The sequence below is a fragment of the Papaver somniferum genome, chromosome 1 (assembly GCF_003573695.1).
Source record: "Papaver somniferum cultivar HN1 chromosome 1, ASM357369v1, whole genome shotgun sequence".
NCBI classification, from domain to species: Eukaryota; Viridiplantae; Streptophyta; class Magnoliopsida; order Ranunculales; family Papaveraceae; genus Papaver; species Papaver somniferum.
In genome coordinates this window covers 81,920,390-81,939,677 of record NC_039358.1, presented here as the reverse complement: position 1 = coordinate 81,939,677, position 19,288 = coordinate 81,920,390, and the positions used below count along the sequence as shown (strand labels likewise).

Here is a 19,288-nt window from a genome sequence, read left to right as displayed (position 1 = left end):
AAATTAGGTCACATGTCATAATGGTAGTTTCACGACCGTATTGCCATTCAAATTATCTAACTTTTAATTTGTGTGGTACAGAACCATCAAGTGATCTGATGATTCTGATGCTCCCTCCCATATTGAAGGTAATCAAGTGATCTGATGATTCTGATGCTCCCTCCCATATTAAAGGTAGGGATTCGAACCCCATAATTATCAAAAAAAGAAGAAAAAAAATTCATTTAAAAAAGTTTGGATGTAGGTTTGGGACCACTGTTCTACCTATTAAAAAAATCAAGTAAAAACTCTTTTACCCATTGTAAAAGAAAAATTTACCTACAAAGAAACTAAATCCAAAGAATTGTCAATAACAGAGAAGTCACTCAAATATAAATATAATAATCATGACATTTACTATGGTCTTGCTTTTCAAATTACATTAAGCTTCTGATACAAACTCATAATGACACGCATTAAAAAGGAATTGCGAATTCAATTGATAACTACAAATTCTCTTGCAAATACATTTTAACCAGAAATCCTCGTAGTAAAATCAGCCCGCAAATTTTTAATTATTCTTCAAATTTTTAATAGGTTTTGTTATCTTACATTGAAGATTGCAAAACTACACCTTCATTAATAAATGTTTGGTTAGTCTATGTTAATTTGCATTTTTCAAAGCAAGATAACACTATATATTCTATCTTTCTAATTGTTTTTGGACTTTTCCGATGCAATTATTGGGTTTATTCTATGCATGGATGTACAAAATAACAATACCCATTACATAGTTTGGGATACAAGCTCATAAACGACCCGCGTTAAACCCTAGTGATTAAATATTAAAGGAATTACAAATACAATTGGATAACCAGAAATTCTCTAGCAGATACATTTTTATAACTAGAAATCCTCGTATAGTAAAATCAACCTACAAATTATTAGTTATTCTTCATATTTAAGTACCTGAGGATAACATCATAATTTGATTCCGAGTGAACTTATAATTTGCTAATATTTCCTAAATGTGGTTTAACAACATATTTTATGAGACCAGGAATATGAACATTCATCATATAATCTTTCCAATCAATGTGTTTCGGGTCGAAATCAAATATATTTGCCTCTCCAGGTCCGTAGTATGCTTTGCTCCACATTCTCAATTCATTTGAGGCCGAAGTATCAAAACTACAAAGCCACCAATTTCAAAGATTACTTCAACACCAGTATGCAATATATGCATTTCCTACTTTAACTATATGGCCTTCTCCGGCCAACAGAAAATTACACTCAATCAGAATAAAAAAATTGCGAGTACTAATTTCATTATGAAATTACTTACGTTCCTTTAAAGAGTACATAAGGTTCATAAAGTTCGGCCAACCGCTTTGCAAATTGAACTTTTTGCTCCTTCATAAGAGGAAAAAAAGAAAAAACACATTAGTCTGGTTGCACTAATTGTCAACAAAATTGATTCTAGAAATATTAAGGCCATCCTCATAAATTAATTATTTTATTCACTAACCTTCACAGGTACCGTATAATTGTTGTCGATGTGCAGTTGGAAGCTAGACATGGTAGGGAAGAAAACTGGCCTAACAGTTTGATCAGTATCTCTACCCGTCCATACTGGATTCTCAAGAAAATAATCATAAGCATATTCTAACAGCTTAACGATCCTCGTTGGCTCTGTGTGTGTAGAACTACCGATGTGGTAGATAATATTGTTGTCACCTCGAGAGAAAGTAAGATTATTTGTTTTCCCGTGATTAACCATTGCCATTATTATAGAATTTACCACCATATCTCCTGGAATCTGTTTCATCAAATCATATTCAGAGTTTACATTAGCAAATCGGTCCTTGGATCTGATCTCAAAATAGTATATAAAATGCCCGAGTATAATTTGATTATGCATCGAATAGAGCTAATGAGGCTTAACTTACAATGTCAAAGAATGACTCGTAGTCCCCAAGAAAACAAGGTAACTTCCCTTTTCCAACACTGATCACCATGGGGTCAAGTGCTCTGCAGATTACAGCCAACAGAACAATGCATATCAGTTTGAATTAAGTTGGGGGAAAGTGTTGGATTACCAACAAAACAAAGTATTTTGTTGCGACTTGACTTACTTGAATCCTTCTACCCATCCAGGAAACGGATCTCTGCAAGTACTGGTTACAGCCGTAGGCCTTATGATGACAACGGGAAAGTTTCTGTTCAAGTGTCGACCAATTGTAATTTCCCCCAATGCCTTTGTAAATGCATATGTGTTTGCCCATCCATAGAATTTAGCTCTGTTCACAACGCCAGGATAGCAAACAAGATGAATGAGGTAATAATTGCAAACAAGGCATTTGTGCACGAAGTACTCTCAAACATGTTTAAAATGTTAAAAACTCTTTAATTAAAGACCTTTCAAGTCCAAGATCTTTCATCGCAGCAGTTTCTTGTTTCTCTGAGGCTTGTGCAGCTTTGAGTTCATCCAATCTGTGTTGGATTAACTTCTTCTCTTCTTCAATTATGTCCAAATTTTTTGAAGATTCTTTCAATGTTTGACTTAGAGGTTTCTCTAATATAACTCCTGACGTCTCTCCAGTACATACAAAAGCTGTTCGATCATCATGATACCATGTCATAGTTAGCTCCATATGTGCATGAATAGAAGGTAGTAATTATTTTGAATAGTATCGTAAGAAAAATGCATGCGGTTTGAACAAAATCTGTATGCACAAAATTGGATCTAGGGTGGGATTGATAAATTTTTGTGTGTTACCTGTAGATACATGGAGAAACAACTCTAGGTTCTCACACTTTTCCGCGAAATTTAAAACGTGCTTAGCTCCCATTGTGTTCACAGCCAGGGACACATCGTATCTAATAAACAGTATTAAAGAAGAAAACAACAACAAAAAAATAGTCAGGACGATAGAAAACGGTTTGTGTCTACTCCAAAAGAATTTGTTATTGAATACCTATCATTAAAATTTGTAGTCGCAGCAAAATTGGCAACAAGGTGGATTTCTTTATGCATTTTCTTTTCCAAGTCGGAATCTTTTATTCCCAAGTTTTCTAAACTGACATCCCCAAAAATAGGTGTCACCTTTTCGGATATAAAGGAACCGAACGCAAGACCATGTTTTTTCCTTAATACTCTAAATAATTCCTTCCCTGTCACCTACAAAACCAAATTAAGCTGACATTATATTTATTCAGTTACTTAATTCCTTTTGGACTTCAGTAAGTTAAAGAAAGCCGATGATGATTAATTGAAATCCAGTACGTACATCCTTATTCAGACGCTGAGTAGGGGATGATGCATCAGCAGCTCTTAAAAGAAGATAGAAATGCTTCACATTAGGCTGAACCCTAAGTACCTTCTCCACAAACACTGAATACACGATTTGGTCAAAGCTGAAGGATAAGGATATGATGAACAAGGTACGTAAAGAGTAGCAGGTAAAAAACATATAAGATACACATACTACATGATCGATCATCTAAAAACTGCAGCACTGATTTGTGTTAAATACGTACATTTGGATAGGAACCCGGTAGAACCAGTGATAAGGATGATCTTGTTCTCAAGAGATTGAACAATACCAGACAATTCCATTGCTTGCTTTATATAATTTATATTTCGTAGTTAACACAATATTTCTACCTTTAAAACTTAAAGTTTTGTGACTACTTGGTGTATAACAAGAATGAGAGAGCCACTCCATGCATATTTATATTTATCATGGATGGCAAGGTTGTATTATTCCTAATTAAAAACACATGGAGTAATGCCAGAGAATTGACCTAATTTGGAGTATTCGTACCATTCGCATCATTGAGAAAAAAAAATCTGGTTGTAATTAACTCCAGAGTATCTCTCGCGCGTTTGATTGAATTTTATGGTCCCCTTCCAATTTAATTAAGAAGCTAGGATTAGGAATGTGGTAACATGGGACTGGGCGTCTATTAGATCTTTACTACATCTTATTTAGTTTTCCCTTTTCCTTTTTCTCACTCTATTTTCATATGATCTGGCTTTTGCCATGACATTTTCAGAAACATTATTTTGCTGCAGTTAGAGGCCTTGATGAACCATATGAGGCTATAAGCTGAGCTACGTGATCCAAGCAGTCGCCTTCACCTCTATACTAGCAGAGCAAGGTGTCTAGGAGTTGTCCATCTTGTGATGCTATATAGAAATAATCACTGAAAGTATTTTCTTAATTTCTTTTATTTTGATACATGGAATTAGTCCAACAGTCCAGACTATCCAGACTGAGCGGAAGGCACTTTCCATAATATGCATGTGTTGTTTCATACTCTATTAGTCTGTCTTACTCATGCAAAAATGAAAAATATGTTAACTCAAAGATCATATACGTTTGATTGCTAGAGTAGGAGAAATAAGGAGAATAGAGAAAGCAGTCTCGTACGCGGGATGAACATTTCATTTACCAGTGAAAATAAGACTAACCTGTGTAACCTTTAGGCCAAGCATTATGATCCTTCGATTCTTTTGGCTATGGCTATAATTTAGCTAATAACCTTTAGGCCAGTTATGTCTTTAAAACTCTTTAAAACTATTTACGTCTCAACTTCTATTTTGGAATTCTGACCATTCTTCTTACCTAAACGAATCTCAATGTATGGAGATTATTGTTTCTGCATGATCAAGAAGACGGTAGATAAGACAGATTGTAACATTATGTTTTGTAGAACAAAAAATTATTAACTTTACCTTCTTGTCTCGGCGATGTCTGTCTAGCCACAGCACCAGTAAGAATTTACGGTTTTTATAAAGAGTAGTGAATGAATTAATTGAGGTGGTAAGATATATGTGCAGATTGCTTCACAAAAAAATGTGTAAGATGTTTATTTCGTTGCGGGAGGACCACCAAATACTAATCAAACTAAGCGTAGATTAGACATTAGAAAAAAGGATAGAAATGGAACTTATGGGTTGTTATTTCATGATTCCATTAAGCCCCAAAAACCCACCCTTTTTAAGCCCTAATAATAGGATTTTTTATAAAGAGTAGTGAATGAATTAATTGAGGTGGTAAGATATACTATGTGTAAGATTGCTTCAAGGACCACCAAATACTTTTATTCCTACCTGCAGTTAGGTCCGTTTCGTTTTTCCTGTCCTAGTATATGTATGGTGACGATACATACTGCCATCTCATTCCACCTCCCGTGACGTCCTTTTAAGCTTTGTTTCTAATATTTCTGTTTTCGTAGTTGTGAAGTAGGAGTAGGGAGTTGCTATGAATGAAAAGGACGAATTGTACTGTTGTCTGCAGTTATCGCGCATTTACTGTACGAGGTGGGCTATAGGAGAGGGAGAGGACCATGGGGTACCTAGGACACACCCCCATGTGCGCATCTCAATCTTAAGACGTGGAGCGTGTGGCTGTGAAATTCCAATTAAGATATTCCTGGAAATTTTTGTTACGACAAGACACTAAGAGCAAGTTGTCATGTGATGTGCCTAGTACCGTTGGATGCCTTGTTCTGTGGGTGCCCCAATAATTCCTTGTCTGCCTTTATCCTAAGTCCTGATTGACCGTTGCTAACTGTGGGTGTTAGTTGTGAGTGGGACAGGTGGAGTCCTCGTTCGTTCTGGCTTAGGATTTCCTTCTCTCTCTGTTTTGCTTTAAAACTGTAATGAACTTCCTTTTTAGAAACTAGATGATTTTATTGAAGTAATTAGAGTCTGCTACGGCAGAGTTACTTGCTTTCGATCAACTTCCGGTTCTCTTAATTACAAATCGTACTGGCACAGTACAATTGGTATCAGAGCCGTTCTATCCTATCAATTACAATGGTCGCTCCGACGTGCAAAGATTTACAGGATACTAACAATACACAGCAGGGAGAAATCGATTCCTTACATCTAAAGGTTAATCAGCTAGCCTTACAGATCACTACAACATCGACTAAGGAGGATGTACAAACAGTGAAGATAGAGATTGAAAAGAGTATGCAGTCTCTTCGATCTGAATTCGAGAAGACTTTGAAATCTCAGCTAGCAAAATTTTTTTCTAACAATCGAGATTCGGGGGAAGCAGAAGGTTCTACGGGTGGTTTTTCTCATACTGAAGGTAACAATTTGTTTGCTCACACCAACATTCGTGACCCTCATTCCTTTCATCGTATTCCTAAGCTCGATTTCCCTAGATTCGACGGCGAGAACCCAAAAAGTTGGATACAGAAATGTGAGTATTATTTTCAGATGCAAGGCGTTCCAGACGTCAATCGAACAAGAATGGCTGCTATTCATCTGGATGGCAAAGCAACTAAGTGGTATGACAATCTCTGTATTACTCAACCTCATATTTCTTGGAAATGCTTTTGTGAAAATCTTTGTGCTCGTTTTGAGAACCCAGCTCATGATAATATTGTGGGTTTATTCAATAAGTTGGTTCAGTTGACTACAGTTGAGGCTTATTTTGAAGAATTTGAATATTTAAAGGCATTGTTATTGAGTGTTCACCCACAATTCCCTGAAACTTACTTTATAGCTAGTTTCATTGGTGGCCTAAAGGAAGAACTAAGGGGTTCAATACTCATGTTTAACCCACAGACATTGTTAAATGCTTTTTCCCTTGCTAGAATGCAAGAACAAACACTGAGCTTACAGCATAGGGTGACCAAGTACCCACAAAAACAAATTCATACACCCTCTAACTCTAGCAGGCCCTTCAATTCAACCTCCTTCACCTCAACACCCCCTCCTCACCCAGCTCCTACTCCACCAGTTCCAAAGTCTAATACCACCATTCCACTTAAAAAACTTACACCTGAACAAGTGCAAGCCAGGAAGGCCCAAGGCCTATGTTTCAATTGTGATGATTATTATAGAAGAGGTCACATTTGCAAGAAACAATATATTTGTGTTTTGATTGGTAAATAACCTTCAGGCAGTTCAGAGCAAGAGGATGAGTTAATTATGGACACAGAGGAAGCACCTGCTGTAGAAAGTGATATGGAGATTTCTTTGCATGCCTTGACAGGGACTGTATCTGCTGATACCATTAGAATTCCTGGTATACTGCACAAGAAGCTCATCTCTATCCTCATTGATACAGGTAGCACTAACAGTTTCATTGACAGTTCTTTGGCAAAGGAAATCCAATGTCTAGTTACCCACACTGCTAGCTTACTAGTGACTGTGGCCAATGGGGAGAAAACAATAAGCTCAGGTATCTGTTCTCAACTTAATTGGTCAATGCAGGGACATAAATTCTGTGGGGACTTAAGACTAATTCCATTAGGAGGTTGTGACATTGTTTTGGGGGTTGACTGGCTCAAAAATTTAGGTGACGTATTATTCAATCTTTCCAAGCTTTGCATTACCTTCAAATACAGTGTAAGAAGATCACTCTTACTGGAGATCCACAAAAAACTTCACTTAGCATGATGAGTGGTTCAGCAGTGAAGAAATTCCTTCAAAAACACTCACATGGGTTGGTAGGCCAATTATTTTTCATCTCTTCTCAACCTCCTCCCTCACCACCACCCCAAATTTCTTCCTTGTTAACTCAATACAAGGATGTCATTGATGTGCCAACAAAACTTCCTTCTACAAGGGCCCTATACCATAAAATACCATTGAAACCTAACTCAGAACCAGTTAACCTCAGGCCTTACAGGTCCCCCTATTTGCAGAAGGCAGTGGTAGAAAGCTTAGTCAAGGAAATGTTGCAGACTGGTATAATTCAACCAAGTAACAGCCTTTTTGCCTCTCCTATTCTCCTTGTCAAGAAGAAAGACAACTCTTGGAGGTTCTGTGTAGACTATAGGAAACTCAACAGTCTCACCATCAAGGATAAATTTCCCATTCTTGTCATTGATGAGCTCCTAGATGAACTGCATGGATCCAAATTTTTTACCAAGATTGATCTTAAGTCAGGATACCATCAAATTAGAGTCTCCCCTGCTGATATACACAAGACTGCCTTCAGGACTCACCATGGGCATTTTGAATTCAAGGTTATGCCATTTGGCCTCACTAATGCTCCTGCTACATTTCAAGCTCTCATGAATCACATTTTTCAAGATCACCTCAGATCATTTATATTTGTGTTTTTTGATGATATATTGGTTTACAGTCCAACCATGGAGTCCCACTTAATTCACCTCCAAACCACATTGGACATTCTCAGGGCCAACCAGTTAACTGCCAACATTTCTAAATGCTCATTTGGGCATCCTGAGATTGAATACTTAGGCCACATCATTACAGGCAATGGATTTATGGCTGACCCAGACAAAATCTCAGCCATGGTGGACTGGCCTATTCCCACCAACATTACAGGACTGAGAGGGTTTTTAGGTCTTACTGGATACTATAGGAAGTTTGTGAAGAATTATGGTATCATCAGCAGACCCTTAACTGCTTTATTGAGGAAGAACTCATTTCATTGGTCTCCTGCTACCAAGACTGCTTTTAATGCTCTCAAATTGGCAATGACCACTAAACCTGTACTTGCATTACCTGATTTCAACAAACAGTTTACCTTGGAAACTGATGCTTGTGACTCAGGGATTGGAGTTGTACTAATGCAAGATCAGAGAGCCATTTCCTTTTACAGCAAACCCCTTGGCCCAAGAGCTGCAACTTTATCTACTTATGAAAAAGAGCTCTTGGCAATTGTGCAGGCTGTTACAAGATGGAAACAATATCTTCAGGGCTCCCAATTTATCATCAAAACAGATCACCAGAGTATACAATATTTTTTGGAGCAGAAAATTTTCACCATGCTACAACAAAAATGGCTCATTAAGTTACTAGGCTTTGACTATGTGATCCACTACAAAAGGGTTCTGAAAACAGGGTGGTGATGCCCTTTCAAGGAGACAGCATGACACTTTACAATGCCAATCACTTACACATCCACTCCAACATGGACTCAGGACATTCTTGCAAGCTATGTATCTGACAACAAGGTACAAAATATTATAACTCAGCTCCTTCTCACCCCTGAGGCACATACTAACTACTCTTACAAGGATGGCATCTTGAGATACAAAGCAAGATTATATGTTGGCAGCTCAGCAAAACACGGTCTCACATTTTGGAGTCTCTGCATGCATCAGCTGTGGAAGGTCACTCAGGTATGCAAGCCACTTACAATAGAGCTAAAGCTCATTTCTTCTGGCCTGTTATGAAGAGGGAGATTTTGTCCTTTGTCTCCTCCTATGATATATGTAAAAGACACAAGGTGGATCACAATTTCAATGCTGGACTACTCCAACCCTTACCAATTCCAGATCATGCCTGGCAGCATATATCAATGGATTTCATTGAGGCTCTACCAATGAGTGAAAGGAAGTCTGTCATATTGGTGGTTGTTGACATATTGACCAAGTACAGCCATTTCATTGGTCTGCATCACCCCTACACAGCTTCTTCTGTAGCTAGAGAGTTCATCTCCGCTGTGTTCAAGCTCCGTGGCTTACCAGCCTCCATTACATCTGACAGAGACAAGATCTTCACAAGTCACTCTTGGCAGGACCTCTTCAAAGCTCTAGGGACTCAGCTGAATTTGAGTACTGCTTATCACCCCCAAACTGATGGGCAGACTGAGAGGGTCAACTCTTGTCTAGAAACATACTTAAGGTGCATGTGCAGTCACCAACCCAAAAAATGGCACAGCTGGCTTCCCTTGGCAGAATGGTGGTACAACTCCACATTCCACACAAGCTTGAAAATGAGTCCCTTCCAGGCTCTGTATGGATATGTACCTCCACACTTGGATTTTCCTTCTTCTGCCACTTCTACAATCACTGTGTAGCAGATTACATGAAGCAAAGAGCTGCTATTCTTTCTCTTCTCAAGGACAACCTCCACAATGCTCAAGAAAGAATGAAGTTCTTTGCTGACTTGAAGAGGACTGAAAGAGTGTTTGAGGTAGGAGACAAGGTTTACCTCAAGCTGCAACCATATAGGAAAGCTTTGTCCCTCAGAAGGAACTTGAAGCTAGCAGCTAGGTTTTATGGTCCCTTCACCATCCTACAGATTGGCACTGTGGCATACAAGCTAGCTCTTCCACCTGAAGCAAGAATCCATCATGTCTTTCATGTGTCACAACTTAAGAAGCAACTAGGTAACTCAACAACTCCTCTCCCTACACTGCCTACTCTTGACACAGATGGCCAAATTCTGGTAATACCTGCAGTGTTTTAGACACAAGGACTATCATCAGGAGGTGTTTCTGTTCCACAACTGCTCATCAAATGGACAAATGCTACTGAGGCAGATGCTACTTGGGAAGACTCCAAGCACATAGCTCATCATTTTCCAAAGTTCAAACCTTGAGGACAAGGTTTTTCTTATGGGGGGAGTTTTTTTCATGTGCCTAGTACTGTTGGATGCCTTGTTCTGTGGGTACCGATAATTCCTTGTCTGCTTTATCCTAACCCCTGATTGGTCGTTGCTAACTATGGGCGTTAGTTGTGAGTGGGACAGGTGTTGAGTCCTCGTTCGTTCTAGCTTAGGATTCCCTTCTCTCTCTGTTTTGCTTTAAAACTGTAATGAACTTCCTTTTTAGAAACTAGATGATTTTATTGAAGTAATTAGAGGCTGCTACGGCAAAGTTACTTGCTTTCGATCAACTTTCGGTTCTCTTAATTACAAATCGTACTAGCACAGTACACAAGTCTTACGGTGGAATCCATCCATCTTTCATCTTTCACGCCACCTCAACACTTGGAACTGTGGATGGAAGCGCAAGTGTAGTGGTGGAATAGTAGAAACGTTATTCTTAATGAAGCTAAAAAAACATAATTAAGAATGGAGCTAAAAAAACGCTATTAAGAATTGAGCTTTTTTCTCAGCAGTTAGATTTCAACAACTCATTTTAAATCTACAGATAAAAAAAATGCAATTCTTAATGACGTTTTTTAGCGCTATTCTTATTAGCGTTTAACGCTATTCTTATTGGCGTTGAGATGGATTCCACGAACCCTTCCAAGAAATCGTGGAACCTTGCTTGGATTTTCTGTGAAAGACCCCAACTTGGAAGCCACTAGACTTGACATTCCATGGTTTTTCCACACTTGGAATAGTTTGGATTCCACCATAAGACTTGCTCTAAGAACTTCTCCAATGGAATGTATGTGAAGATAAATGTCTAAATCCATATAGGATAGACATTTATTTACCCTAAAATTCTTCTCCAACCCCATCTTAAATCAATGTGAAGATGACATGGCTTAATTTTTGTTAGACATTGTCAAGGTGAACGTTTTTTTTTTTTTTTTTTTTTTTGATAAAAAAGGAACATTTTCATTAATGGAAATTCGAGGTTATAATTAGTTTAAGATCGAAAATTAGAGAATACAAAGTAACAAGAACACATCGTAAAAGTATAATTCCGAGATATCCGACGAGAGGCAGAGAAGGATTACCGGAGTAAGACAAATACAAGTATGAATAAGATCCGATTAGATCGGAGGAAGAATGGTTTTTTCTCGGAAGTAAATCCCAACCATTTATTGTTTTCTTCTTTAAAAGGATATGCTCCCAAAATACGAGTGATTTGCTCAAATCTCTTGTAACTACTGATGAAGCTTCTGTCGTCAAAGAAATCACCGAAGAAGATGAAGATTTCGTCGTTGGGGAGTATCACTATTGATCTTAGAACCCAACCCAATAACCAAGAACCGCCATTAAAGCGAAGATAAACCTCAAAAGAGTAGATAAAACTACCATAATGGTGTAGATAAGTAGAAAACATAACAAAAATTAAACTAAAACTACTAACTAACCTAGAATTAGAGAAGAAATCTGCTCAGATCCAGTCCAAAATGGACCAGATCTTAGCAGAGAAAGGTTTAACTTGTTCTTCAAGGTGAATGTCTAGTTTCAGACATTCACCTTGACAATGTCAAGCTATCCTGGTAAGCTTTTGCTTACCTAAATTAATTTCAATATACTCCCTTCGTTTCACAAAGACTGTCCGCTTTGACTTTGTCAGAATATTAAGGAGATTACAATATTTTACTTGACTACCCTTAGTTACTTAGTTATTTTAATTTAATGAAAAGTCTAGCAATAAAAACTACCTAAAATTGGTAAGAAGGTTATAAATACGAAATATAAAGGGAAAATTAAAAGATATCAATTTTATGGAATATAAACCGTATAAGGAATTCAATTTTTGGAGCCAAGAATATATTCTCTTAAAACGAATGATGGATATATTTGTTTTGTTAATTATATAAATTTTTAAATATTTTAGATTGTGTCCCATTAAAAATAAATTTAAAATTTAAGGTTATATTAGAGAGTTCATTGGAAAAATATGACTATAAACAGAAGCTGGACACAATTTTGAAATAGACGAAAATGGAATAGAGGAAAGTTTTTTTGAAACGAATGGAGTATTAAATAACCATTTTTAGCTCTAATAAAATATAAATATTGCTAAAATAAAATTTATATTAAATCCATAAAAAATCAAAACAACTCCATTGGAGATGAACTATTTTTCCTCCTTAAACTTAAGGAAAAATTGGAATGAGGATGCCTTGTTTGTTTTGCCACCTAGGAAACACACACTTAAAACCCGGGGGTCTAACAACCACACCCAGTATTTCTTTTAGGCAATGTCTATGGACTAACTTCAATATATTTCCAAGAGAATCAACTATACAGTCAGACTCAATTAAGGAAAATATATCCAAGAGTTATATCACAATTTCCCAAATCCATCTGCGATAGAACAGATAGAAATCTGTGAACCAGATTAATATGAGAAATAACTTGGATGGTACCAAAGACCAATATCCAATTGTCAATCAATTTATATCAACGACCAAAGGTTGGATTATCTAATTGATTGAACTACGCACAACCTGTGATATTTCAATTATATAAAAATATAATGCGGAAAATAAATAACATGGACACCAGAAATTTTGTTAACGAAAATGCAGAAAAACCCCGGGACCTAGTCCAAATTTGAACACCACACCATATTAAGCCGCTACAGACTCTAGACCACTACCAATTAACTTCGGTTGGAATGTAGTTGAGCCCTAACCAATCTCACACTGATTAAGGTACAGTTGCGTTCCTTACGCCTCTTAAACTACGTCGGATTCTGCGCACTTGATTCCCTTAGCTGGTTCACCCACAACTAAGAGTTGCTACGACCCAAAGTCGAAGACTTGATAAACAAATATGTCTCACACGGAAAAGTATATTGAATAGATAAATCTGTCTCCCACAAAAATACCTACGAGTTTTTGTTTCATCTTTTGATAAATCAAGGTGAACATTAACCAATTGATACACCAGACTTATATTCCCGAAGAACAGCCTAGTAATATCAATCATCTCACAATAATCTTAATCATATGGAAGCGAAATAAGATATTGTGGAATCACAAACAATGAGACGAAGATGTTTGTGACTACTTTTTATCTTACCTATCAGAGATTAAATATGGAGCAAATCTTAGAGAACATAGTACTCAATACGATATAACAAAGTAAGATCAGAACACACAACTACAGAGAAAATAGTTGGTCCTAGCTTCAGAATCTCAATGAAGTCTTCAAGTCGTTAACCTATAATGGTTTTAAGAAAAACCTAGGTTAAAGGAAAATCGAATCTAGTCGCAACTAGTATCACACAAGAGGTGTGGGGATTAGGTTTCCCAGTTGCTAGAGTTCTCCTTTATATAGTCTTCAAATCAGGGTTTGCAATCAATGTTACCTTGGTAACAAAGTATTCAATATTCACCGTTAGATGAAAACCTGATTAGAGTCAATCTAATATCTTTTAACCGTTAGATCGAACTTAGCTTGTTATACACAAATGAAATGTGACTTCATTTAGGTATGAGTAACCGTACCCAAACGTGTGCACATAGTTGGCTCAACAATAGTTAACCGAAGTTAGTCATATGAACACTTTAATATCAACCTTGTTTATCTTAATCACAACTAGTTCAAATGACTCAAATGAAACTAGTTATGGAGTTGTTCAATTGTTTATATTCTCATAGAAGTATACAAGACACGATTGAAGCAAAATCGATCTTGATTAACTTGAATCAATTCATGAACATTGTAGCCACGGTTTGCAAAAGATTGCATTCCTTAATATATAAATGTATTAGTTCATGAACAAACCGATTTTAGAACTTAACCGACTCAAGTATGCAAACGAGTACGCATACCTAAGTGGTCGGACATAATTTGGGTTCGCTAGTATGTGAACGGGTACGTATACCTCCAAACTCAGTTGAATACCAGGACTTGAAATTTATGTCGGTGCGCATACGGGTATGCATACTAAGTTCCCATACTTTCAACTAACCAACCAGTACGCATACGAGTATGCATACTATGGTTCCCGGACTTTGAATAACTTGCAATAGTTATCATACAAGTAAGCATATTGTACTACATTCAATCAATGGTTAATCATTCTAAACTCCATCTTAATCATTGAAACATTCTTGGAAGACGGGAATAGCTGTCTCACACAAACTATTAGCTTCAAAGCAATTATCAAGTGATCAATAGATCAGTACGAAACATTCGGAGTCTACATCAGATGACTGTCTCACACAAATCATGTAAGATGTTACCAGGCGATTTTCACATGATCATCTTTTGACTTTCGCCAAGAATAAAGATGAACCCTGCTTACCAACACAAATTTCGAGAAATATGTAAGCGAGTTAAACTCAGCTCGAAATATCAAATATGTATACTATAAAGTCTATATAGCTATACAACTTTTGTCTCAGTAGGAGATAGAACATAAATAGACTTGTGAGTGATAGATGAGTTCAAGTCTCCATATACCTTTTGTTGATGAAGTTCCACAATCTCCCCTTAGTAGTTCTTTGTCTTCAATCGATGAACGTCGTGAAGTCTAATACTCAATTACACATTCTATCCTAGTCCGAGACATATCTTTATGTAGACTATAAATCAAGACTTATAGTTTTGGCAACTAAACTTGACAACTTGAGATAGCAACGCTTGCGAGTTCGACCGAGCAGTGCTCTAACAATCTCCCCCTTTGTCAATTTTAGTGACAAAACTATCAATACATATGGATTACAAAATAAATAAACTTTGTAGCTTCTCATCCAAATGCTTGATTTCCTTGGTGTTCAACATTACTCGAAACCTTCGTCACTTGCAAGTACTCCAGTGATTCTGAATGTGTTCTACTCAGCATCATAGTTATTGAAGATCCGTAACCATAACAATAAGAAAACATTTGTTCTAAATTATTGTTATACAGTGTCATAGTATTATTACAGAGCATCAAAGTCCAATTGTATCACAACTTTGACAATAATACTATGGTGATATGTATCAATCCCCCTTAGTCAATACTTCATCTCACAATGAAAACCACTCCCCCTTACATAATGATCCGTAAACCATATGTATTTGTAGTGTGAACTACACATTAATTCTCCCCCTTTTTGTCAATATAAATTGGCAAAGGCATGAAAACTAGTGGGATCATAGTGAAATTATCATAGAGATACTTCATGACTAAAAGAAAACATATATCAACTTCTTTTTGATGATTTCACATAGTCGAAACTTAGTGTATTCATCAAGGAGTTTATAAAGATACAAGAAAACTCCTATAATATTCCAAAACTGCACTCCCCACACAGAATTGGCAATTAAGCACAAGTTCAATTAAGAACTCTCCCCCATAAAATATCATTCCCGAAAGGAAAAACAAGAACGACCTTACTTTCACAAGAAAAGAAGGATTTCTTTGGACATTAACAAATTACATGAAACATGAATTTCTATCCAGAAAACTCAATTAAATTAAGCACAAAAGACCCTATGATTAATTCAATCGGAAATGCTCAATATAAGAGAATTTACGGAGCCATACAATACTTTCACATAGAAGTAGATCAGGGAAAGATCAATACTGCGGAATATTCAAAGATTCATTCTATTTTTCATCAATATTTGCATAATGATATCATCGACTTAATCTTTGCAAATCAAAAGTTCATCCTATCTTCCATCAATATTTGCATAATGACATAACAGGATTAACTTTTGACATACGCAAACACACATATCCCATAACAATTTTTGTAATATATAAAACCAATAATGATTAATGTTGCAAACTCATCTTCCAAATAAACTTTAGAATTTAAATAAATAAATCTAAAAACATCGCAAGATGAAAATCTTTGGCAATAGCAATGTGTAATCATAAAATAAGCTATTCCAAACCCTAGTTATCCTTCTTAAAATACAAGAATAAATTCTCATAAGAAGTTTCCTAGACAAAATAAACACCGATGAGAGAAATAGAGTTAAATCATCATCTTCATCATCGGAAACCATCCAAGAGGCTTGAACAATATCCATATCTTCCTTGATTTCGGGAAACTTAGTGGCAATTAATCGTAATTATTCTTGCACATATTTTACCTTGGAATTGATCTTACACACACCCTTGTGAATTTGTTGAAGAAGACTCAAGGTGGTAGGATCACAAGAACCGTCAAGGGATTCACATCTTTGTCTTTTGCAAGCATTCTCCTTCATACGTTTGAAAAAAGTACAAGGACGAACAAGTTCAGGAGTTCCAATGGAGTTGCCAATAGGAGCAATAGAATATGATCGATAAATTTGCTCAATTAAGCAAGAAAAGCCTACCTTCTTGTTGGATGACGTCATTGAAAGCATTTGAAGAATGATAAATCCACAAATATCAAGACTTTGAGAACCCAATTCAAGGAAATAGACTAACTCCGCAAACTCACGGCTCCACCGAGAGTTCTCAATTGTGGAGGGACAAAGATTAGATATACCAAGTTTTCCGAAAGTGAAAAGCGGGGGTCTAATAACCACACCCAATATTTCGCTTAGAAATCTGTATGGACTAATTCCAATATAATTCTGAGAGCGCCAACTAATAAAGCGAGCTCAATCAAGAAATATATCAAAGAGTTATATCTATGTTTCTTAATGTAATCAGCAAATCAAACAGATAGAAATCCGTGAGTCTGATTAATATAAAAAATAACTTGGACGGTATTAAAAACCAATATCCAAGTGTCAATCAGTTTAATCAACAACCAATTTATGAAATAACATATTATTAAACCTAGAATAACATATTATTAACTTGGAGGGACAAACGGAGAATCCGAACAAAAAATCTTCATCTTATGAGCATATTATTAATCCTAAAATCGACTTTGTTGTGGTAACCAACTGATGCAGATCGTAAGTCACTATGATTCGGTCACCTCTTTTACTAATAATTTTTTATTAGGCGGGAATTAAGATGGCTAACTTTTTCACCGAATACGTTACTGGAAAAGTTAGTATGATTTGGTACTTGTGCTAGAAGAGGTTCAGAGATTATAATCTCTTGCCATGGAAAATGTGACTAGCACCAACTCTCAGCAAAGTCAAGTGTCTCATCTCTCTACAAAGTCAAGTGTCTCAGCTAGAATCTGCGAAAATTCTTCTTCAGAGGAAGCTGGAGATGCTGGAAAACGATATTTTTTAGCCCATAGACAACTTGAGGGTCGTCCAGTTTCTTCCCTTCAGAGATCATCTCCTCTTTCTTTGGAGAACTCAGGTAGGGTTTTACTCCTTCTCGTTGTTTTATGACCACTATTCTTTTCTCATACTCCCTCTGTCCCACTATTAATTGACCTATTTATTTTTAGATTTTGTCCCATGATAGATGACCTATATCACTAAACATGGAGATATTCTAAAAATCACCCTTTTAATTGATTATTATTATTATTATAAGAAATATGCATAATTTTATAGGAATGTTTATATTCGTTACGTAGGAGTTTAAAATGCTTTTCAATGGTATAAAGTTCGGGAACATCCGTGGTGTAGTTTGAGAGATAAATAATTTCTAAATTTTACTACTCCCTCAGTTTCAAAAAGACTGTCCGCTTTGACTTTGTCAAAATATTAAGGAAATCATAGTATTTTACTTGACTACCCTTAATTACTAACATATTTTATTTTAATAAAAATGCTAACAATAAAAACTACCTAAATTTGTTAGGAGGATTATAAATTAAAGATATCGAATTTATGATGTATAAAGTTTATAAGGAAATTTAATTTTTGGATCTAAATATATATTCTTGTAAAAGGAATGAAGAATATATTTGTTTCCTTAATTATATCAATTTATTTAATATTTTAGATCGGATCCTGTTAGAAATGAATTTATTAATATAAAAAATTTAAGGGTATGTTAGATAGTTCATTGGAAATGTGTGACTATAAACAGAAGGTGGGCATAATTTTGAAACAGACGAAAATGGAATAGAGGACAGTCTTTTTGAAAACTGAGTGAGTGATTATTATCCATAAGGGTATAACTGTAAATTTTTTTTTTATTTTTTCCCTTTCTTGCGATTGTACAAACTTGAACTACGTCATCTAATAATGGGACGGAGAGAGTATTTTTTTCTTGTGTACATCTGACATTTTGTCAACCCTTATATTCTCCATGTTTGAGGTCAGAGCTGAATTTGTTATGTTTCTGTTGTCAGAGTTGATCTTGTTGTCTCAACCGAGGTTGATAAATATATAGCTGAGGAGGATAGTGAGGATGTACGAGATATAATTTATAGATTGATCCTTCTTCCTTCTCTGTCTTCAATCGTAGTTTTGTGATGCACATTTTTAGTATCATCACCAATGAAATAACTTTATTGTTATATAGTTTGAATGCTTTATCTTGTTACATCTGCACTTTTTTAATTCCTTCTCCATTTTATTGTTCATTAATAATTTTTGGGTTCAACTGTTAGGTATTGTACATTAATAATTACGATCATTTGGTGTTTTTACTATACGTAAAAATTTGATAGCGAACCATGATCAGTATTTTGACTTGATCATAGTATTTATGACATGGTTTCAGGTTTTCTCACTCTTCTGTTTTTAGACTTAGTCTTATACGATTTCGTATTTTTCTCATCTGTCCCATATGAGTCTGTTCCATTTTTGGATATTTCTGACCCTTTTGGGCTTTGGCCTATTCGTAATTGGTCGTCTGTATGGTCGTTAGTTATCTTAGCATCAGACCCATCAACAAATATATTACCACATTTGCTCCAGTGTTTTGATTTTTCCTACCTATTTGACATGATTTTTAATATGAAACATGTCCTTTTTTTTTTCCAGGCAGACAATTGTTCTAGTTGTGCATAAGCCTTTGACTTTTAGTCTTTGCTTTTTGGGTGCATTTTAACATTGTTACCTTTTTTGTTTTTCCCCCTCTTAACTCTT

At 36.0% G+C, this 19,288-nt stretch overlaps 2 protein-coding genes across 2 annotated transcripts; one reads left to right on the top strand and one right to left on the bottom strand.

Moving 5' to 3' along the window:
- Positions 1 to 713: 713 nt before the first annotated feature.
- Positions 714 to 3,693, bottom strand: LOC113292283 (probable fatty acyl-CoA reductase 5). Its single transcript, XM_026541441.1, has 10 exons — positions 3,520 to 3,693; positions 3,270 to 3,373; positions 2,958 to 3,160; positions 2,759 to 2,859; positions 2,398 to 2,593; positions 2,115 to 2,279; positions 1,929 to 2,010; positions 1,508 to 1,798; positions 1,325 to 1,392; positions 714 to 1,170 (listed from the first exon to the last, which is right to left on the bottom strand). The coding sequence occupies exons 1-10, from the start codon at positions 3,596 to 3,598 to the stop codon at positions 984 to 986; spliced, it is 1,476 nt and encodes a 491-aa protein (XP_026397226.1). The 5' UTR covers positions 3,599 to 3,693; the 3' UTR covers positions 714 to 983.
- Positions 3,694 to 5,806: 2,113 nt separating this feature from the next.
- LOC113344718 lies at positions 5,807 to 8,829 on the top strand. Its single transcript, XM_026588687.1, has 3 exons — positions 5,807 to 6,821; positions 6,906 to 7,309; positions 7,354 to 8,829. The coding sequence occupies exons 1-3, from the start codon at positions 5,807 to 5,809 to the stop codon at positions 8,827 to 8,829; spliced, it is 2,895 nt and encodes a 964-aa protein (XP_026444472.1).
- The last annotated feature ends 10,459 nt before the right edge of the window (positions 8,830 to 19,288 follow it).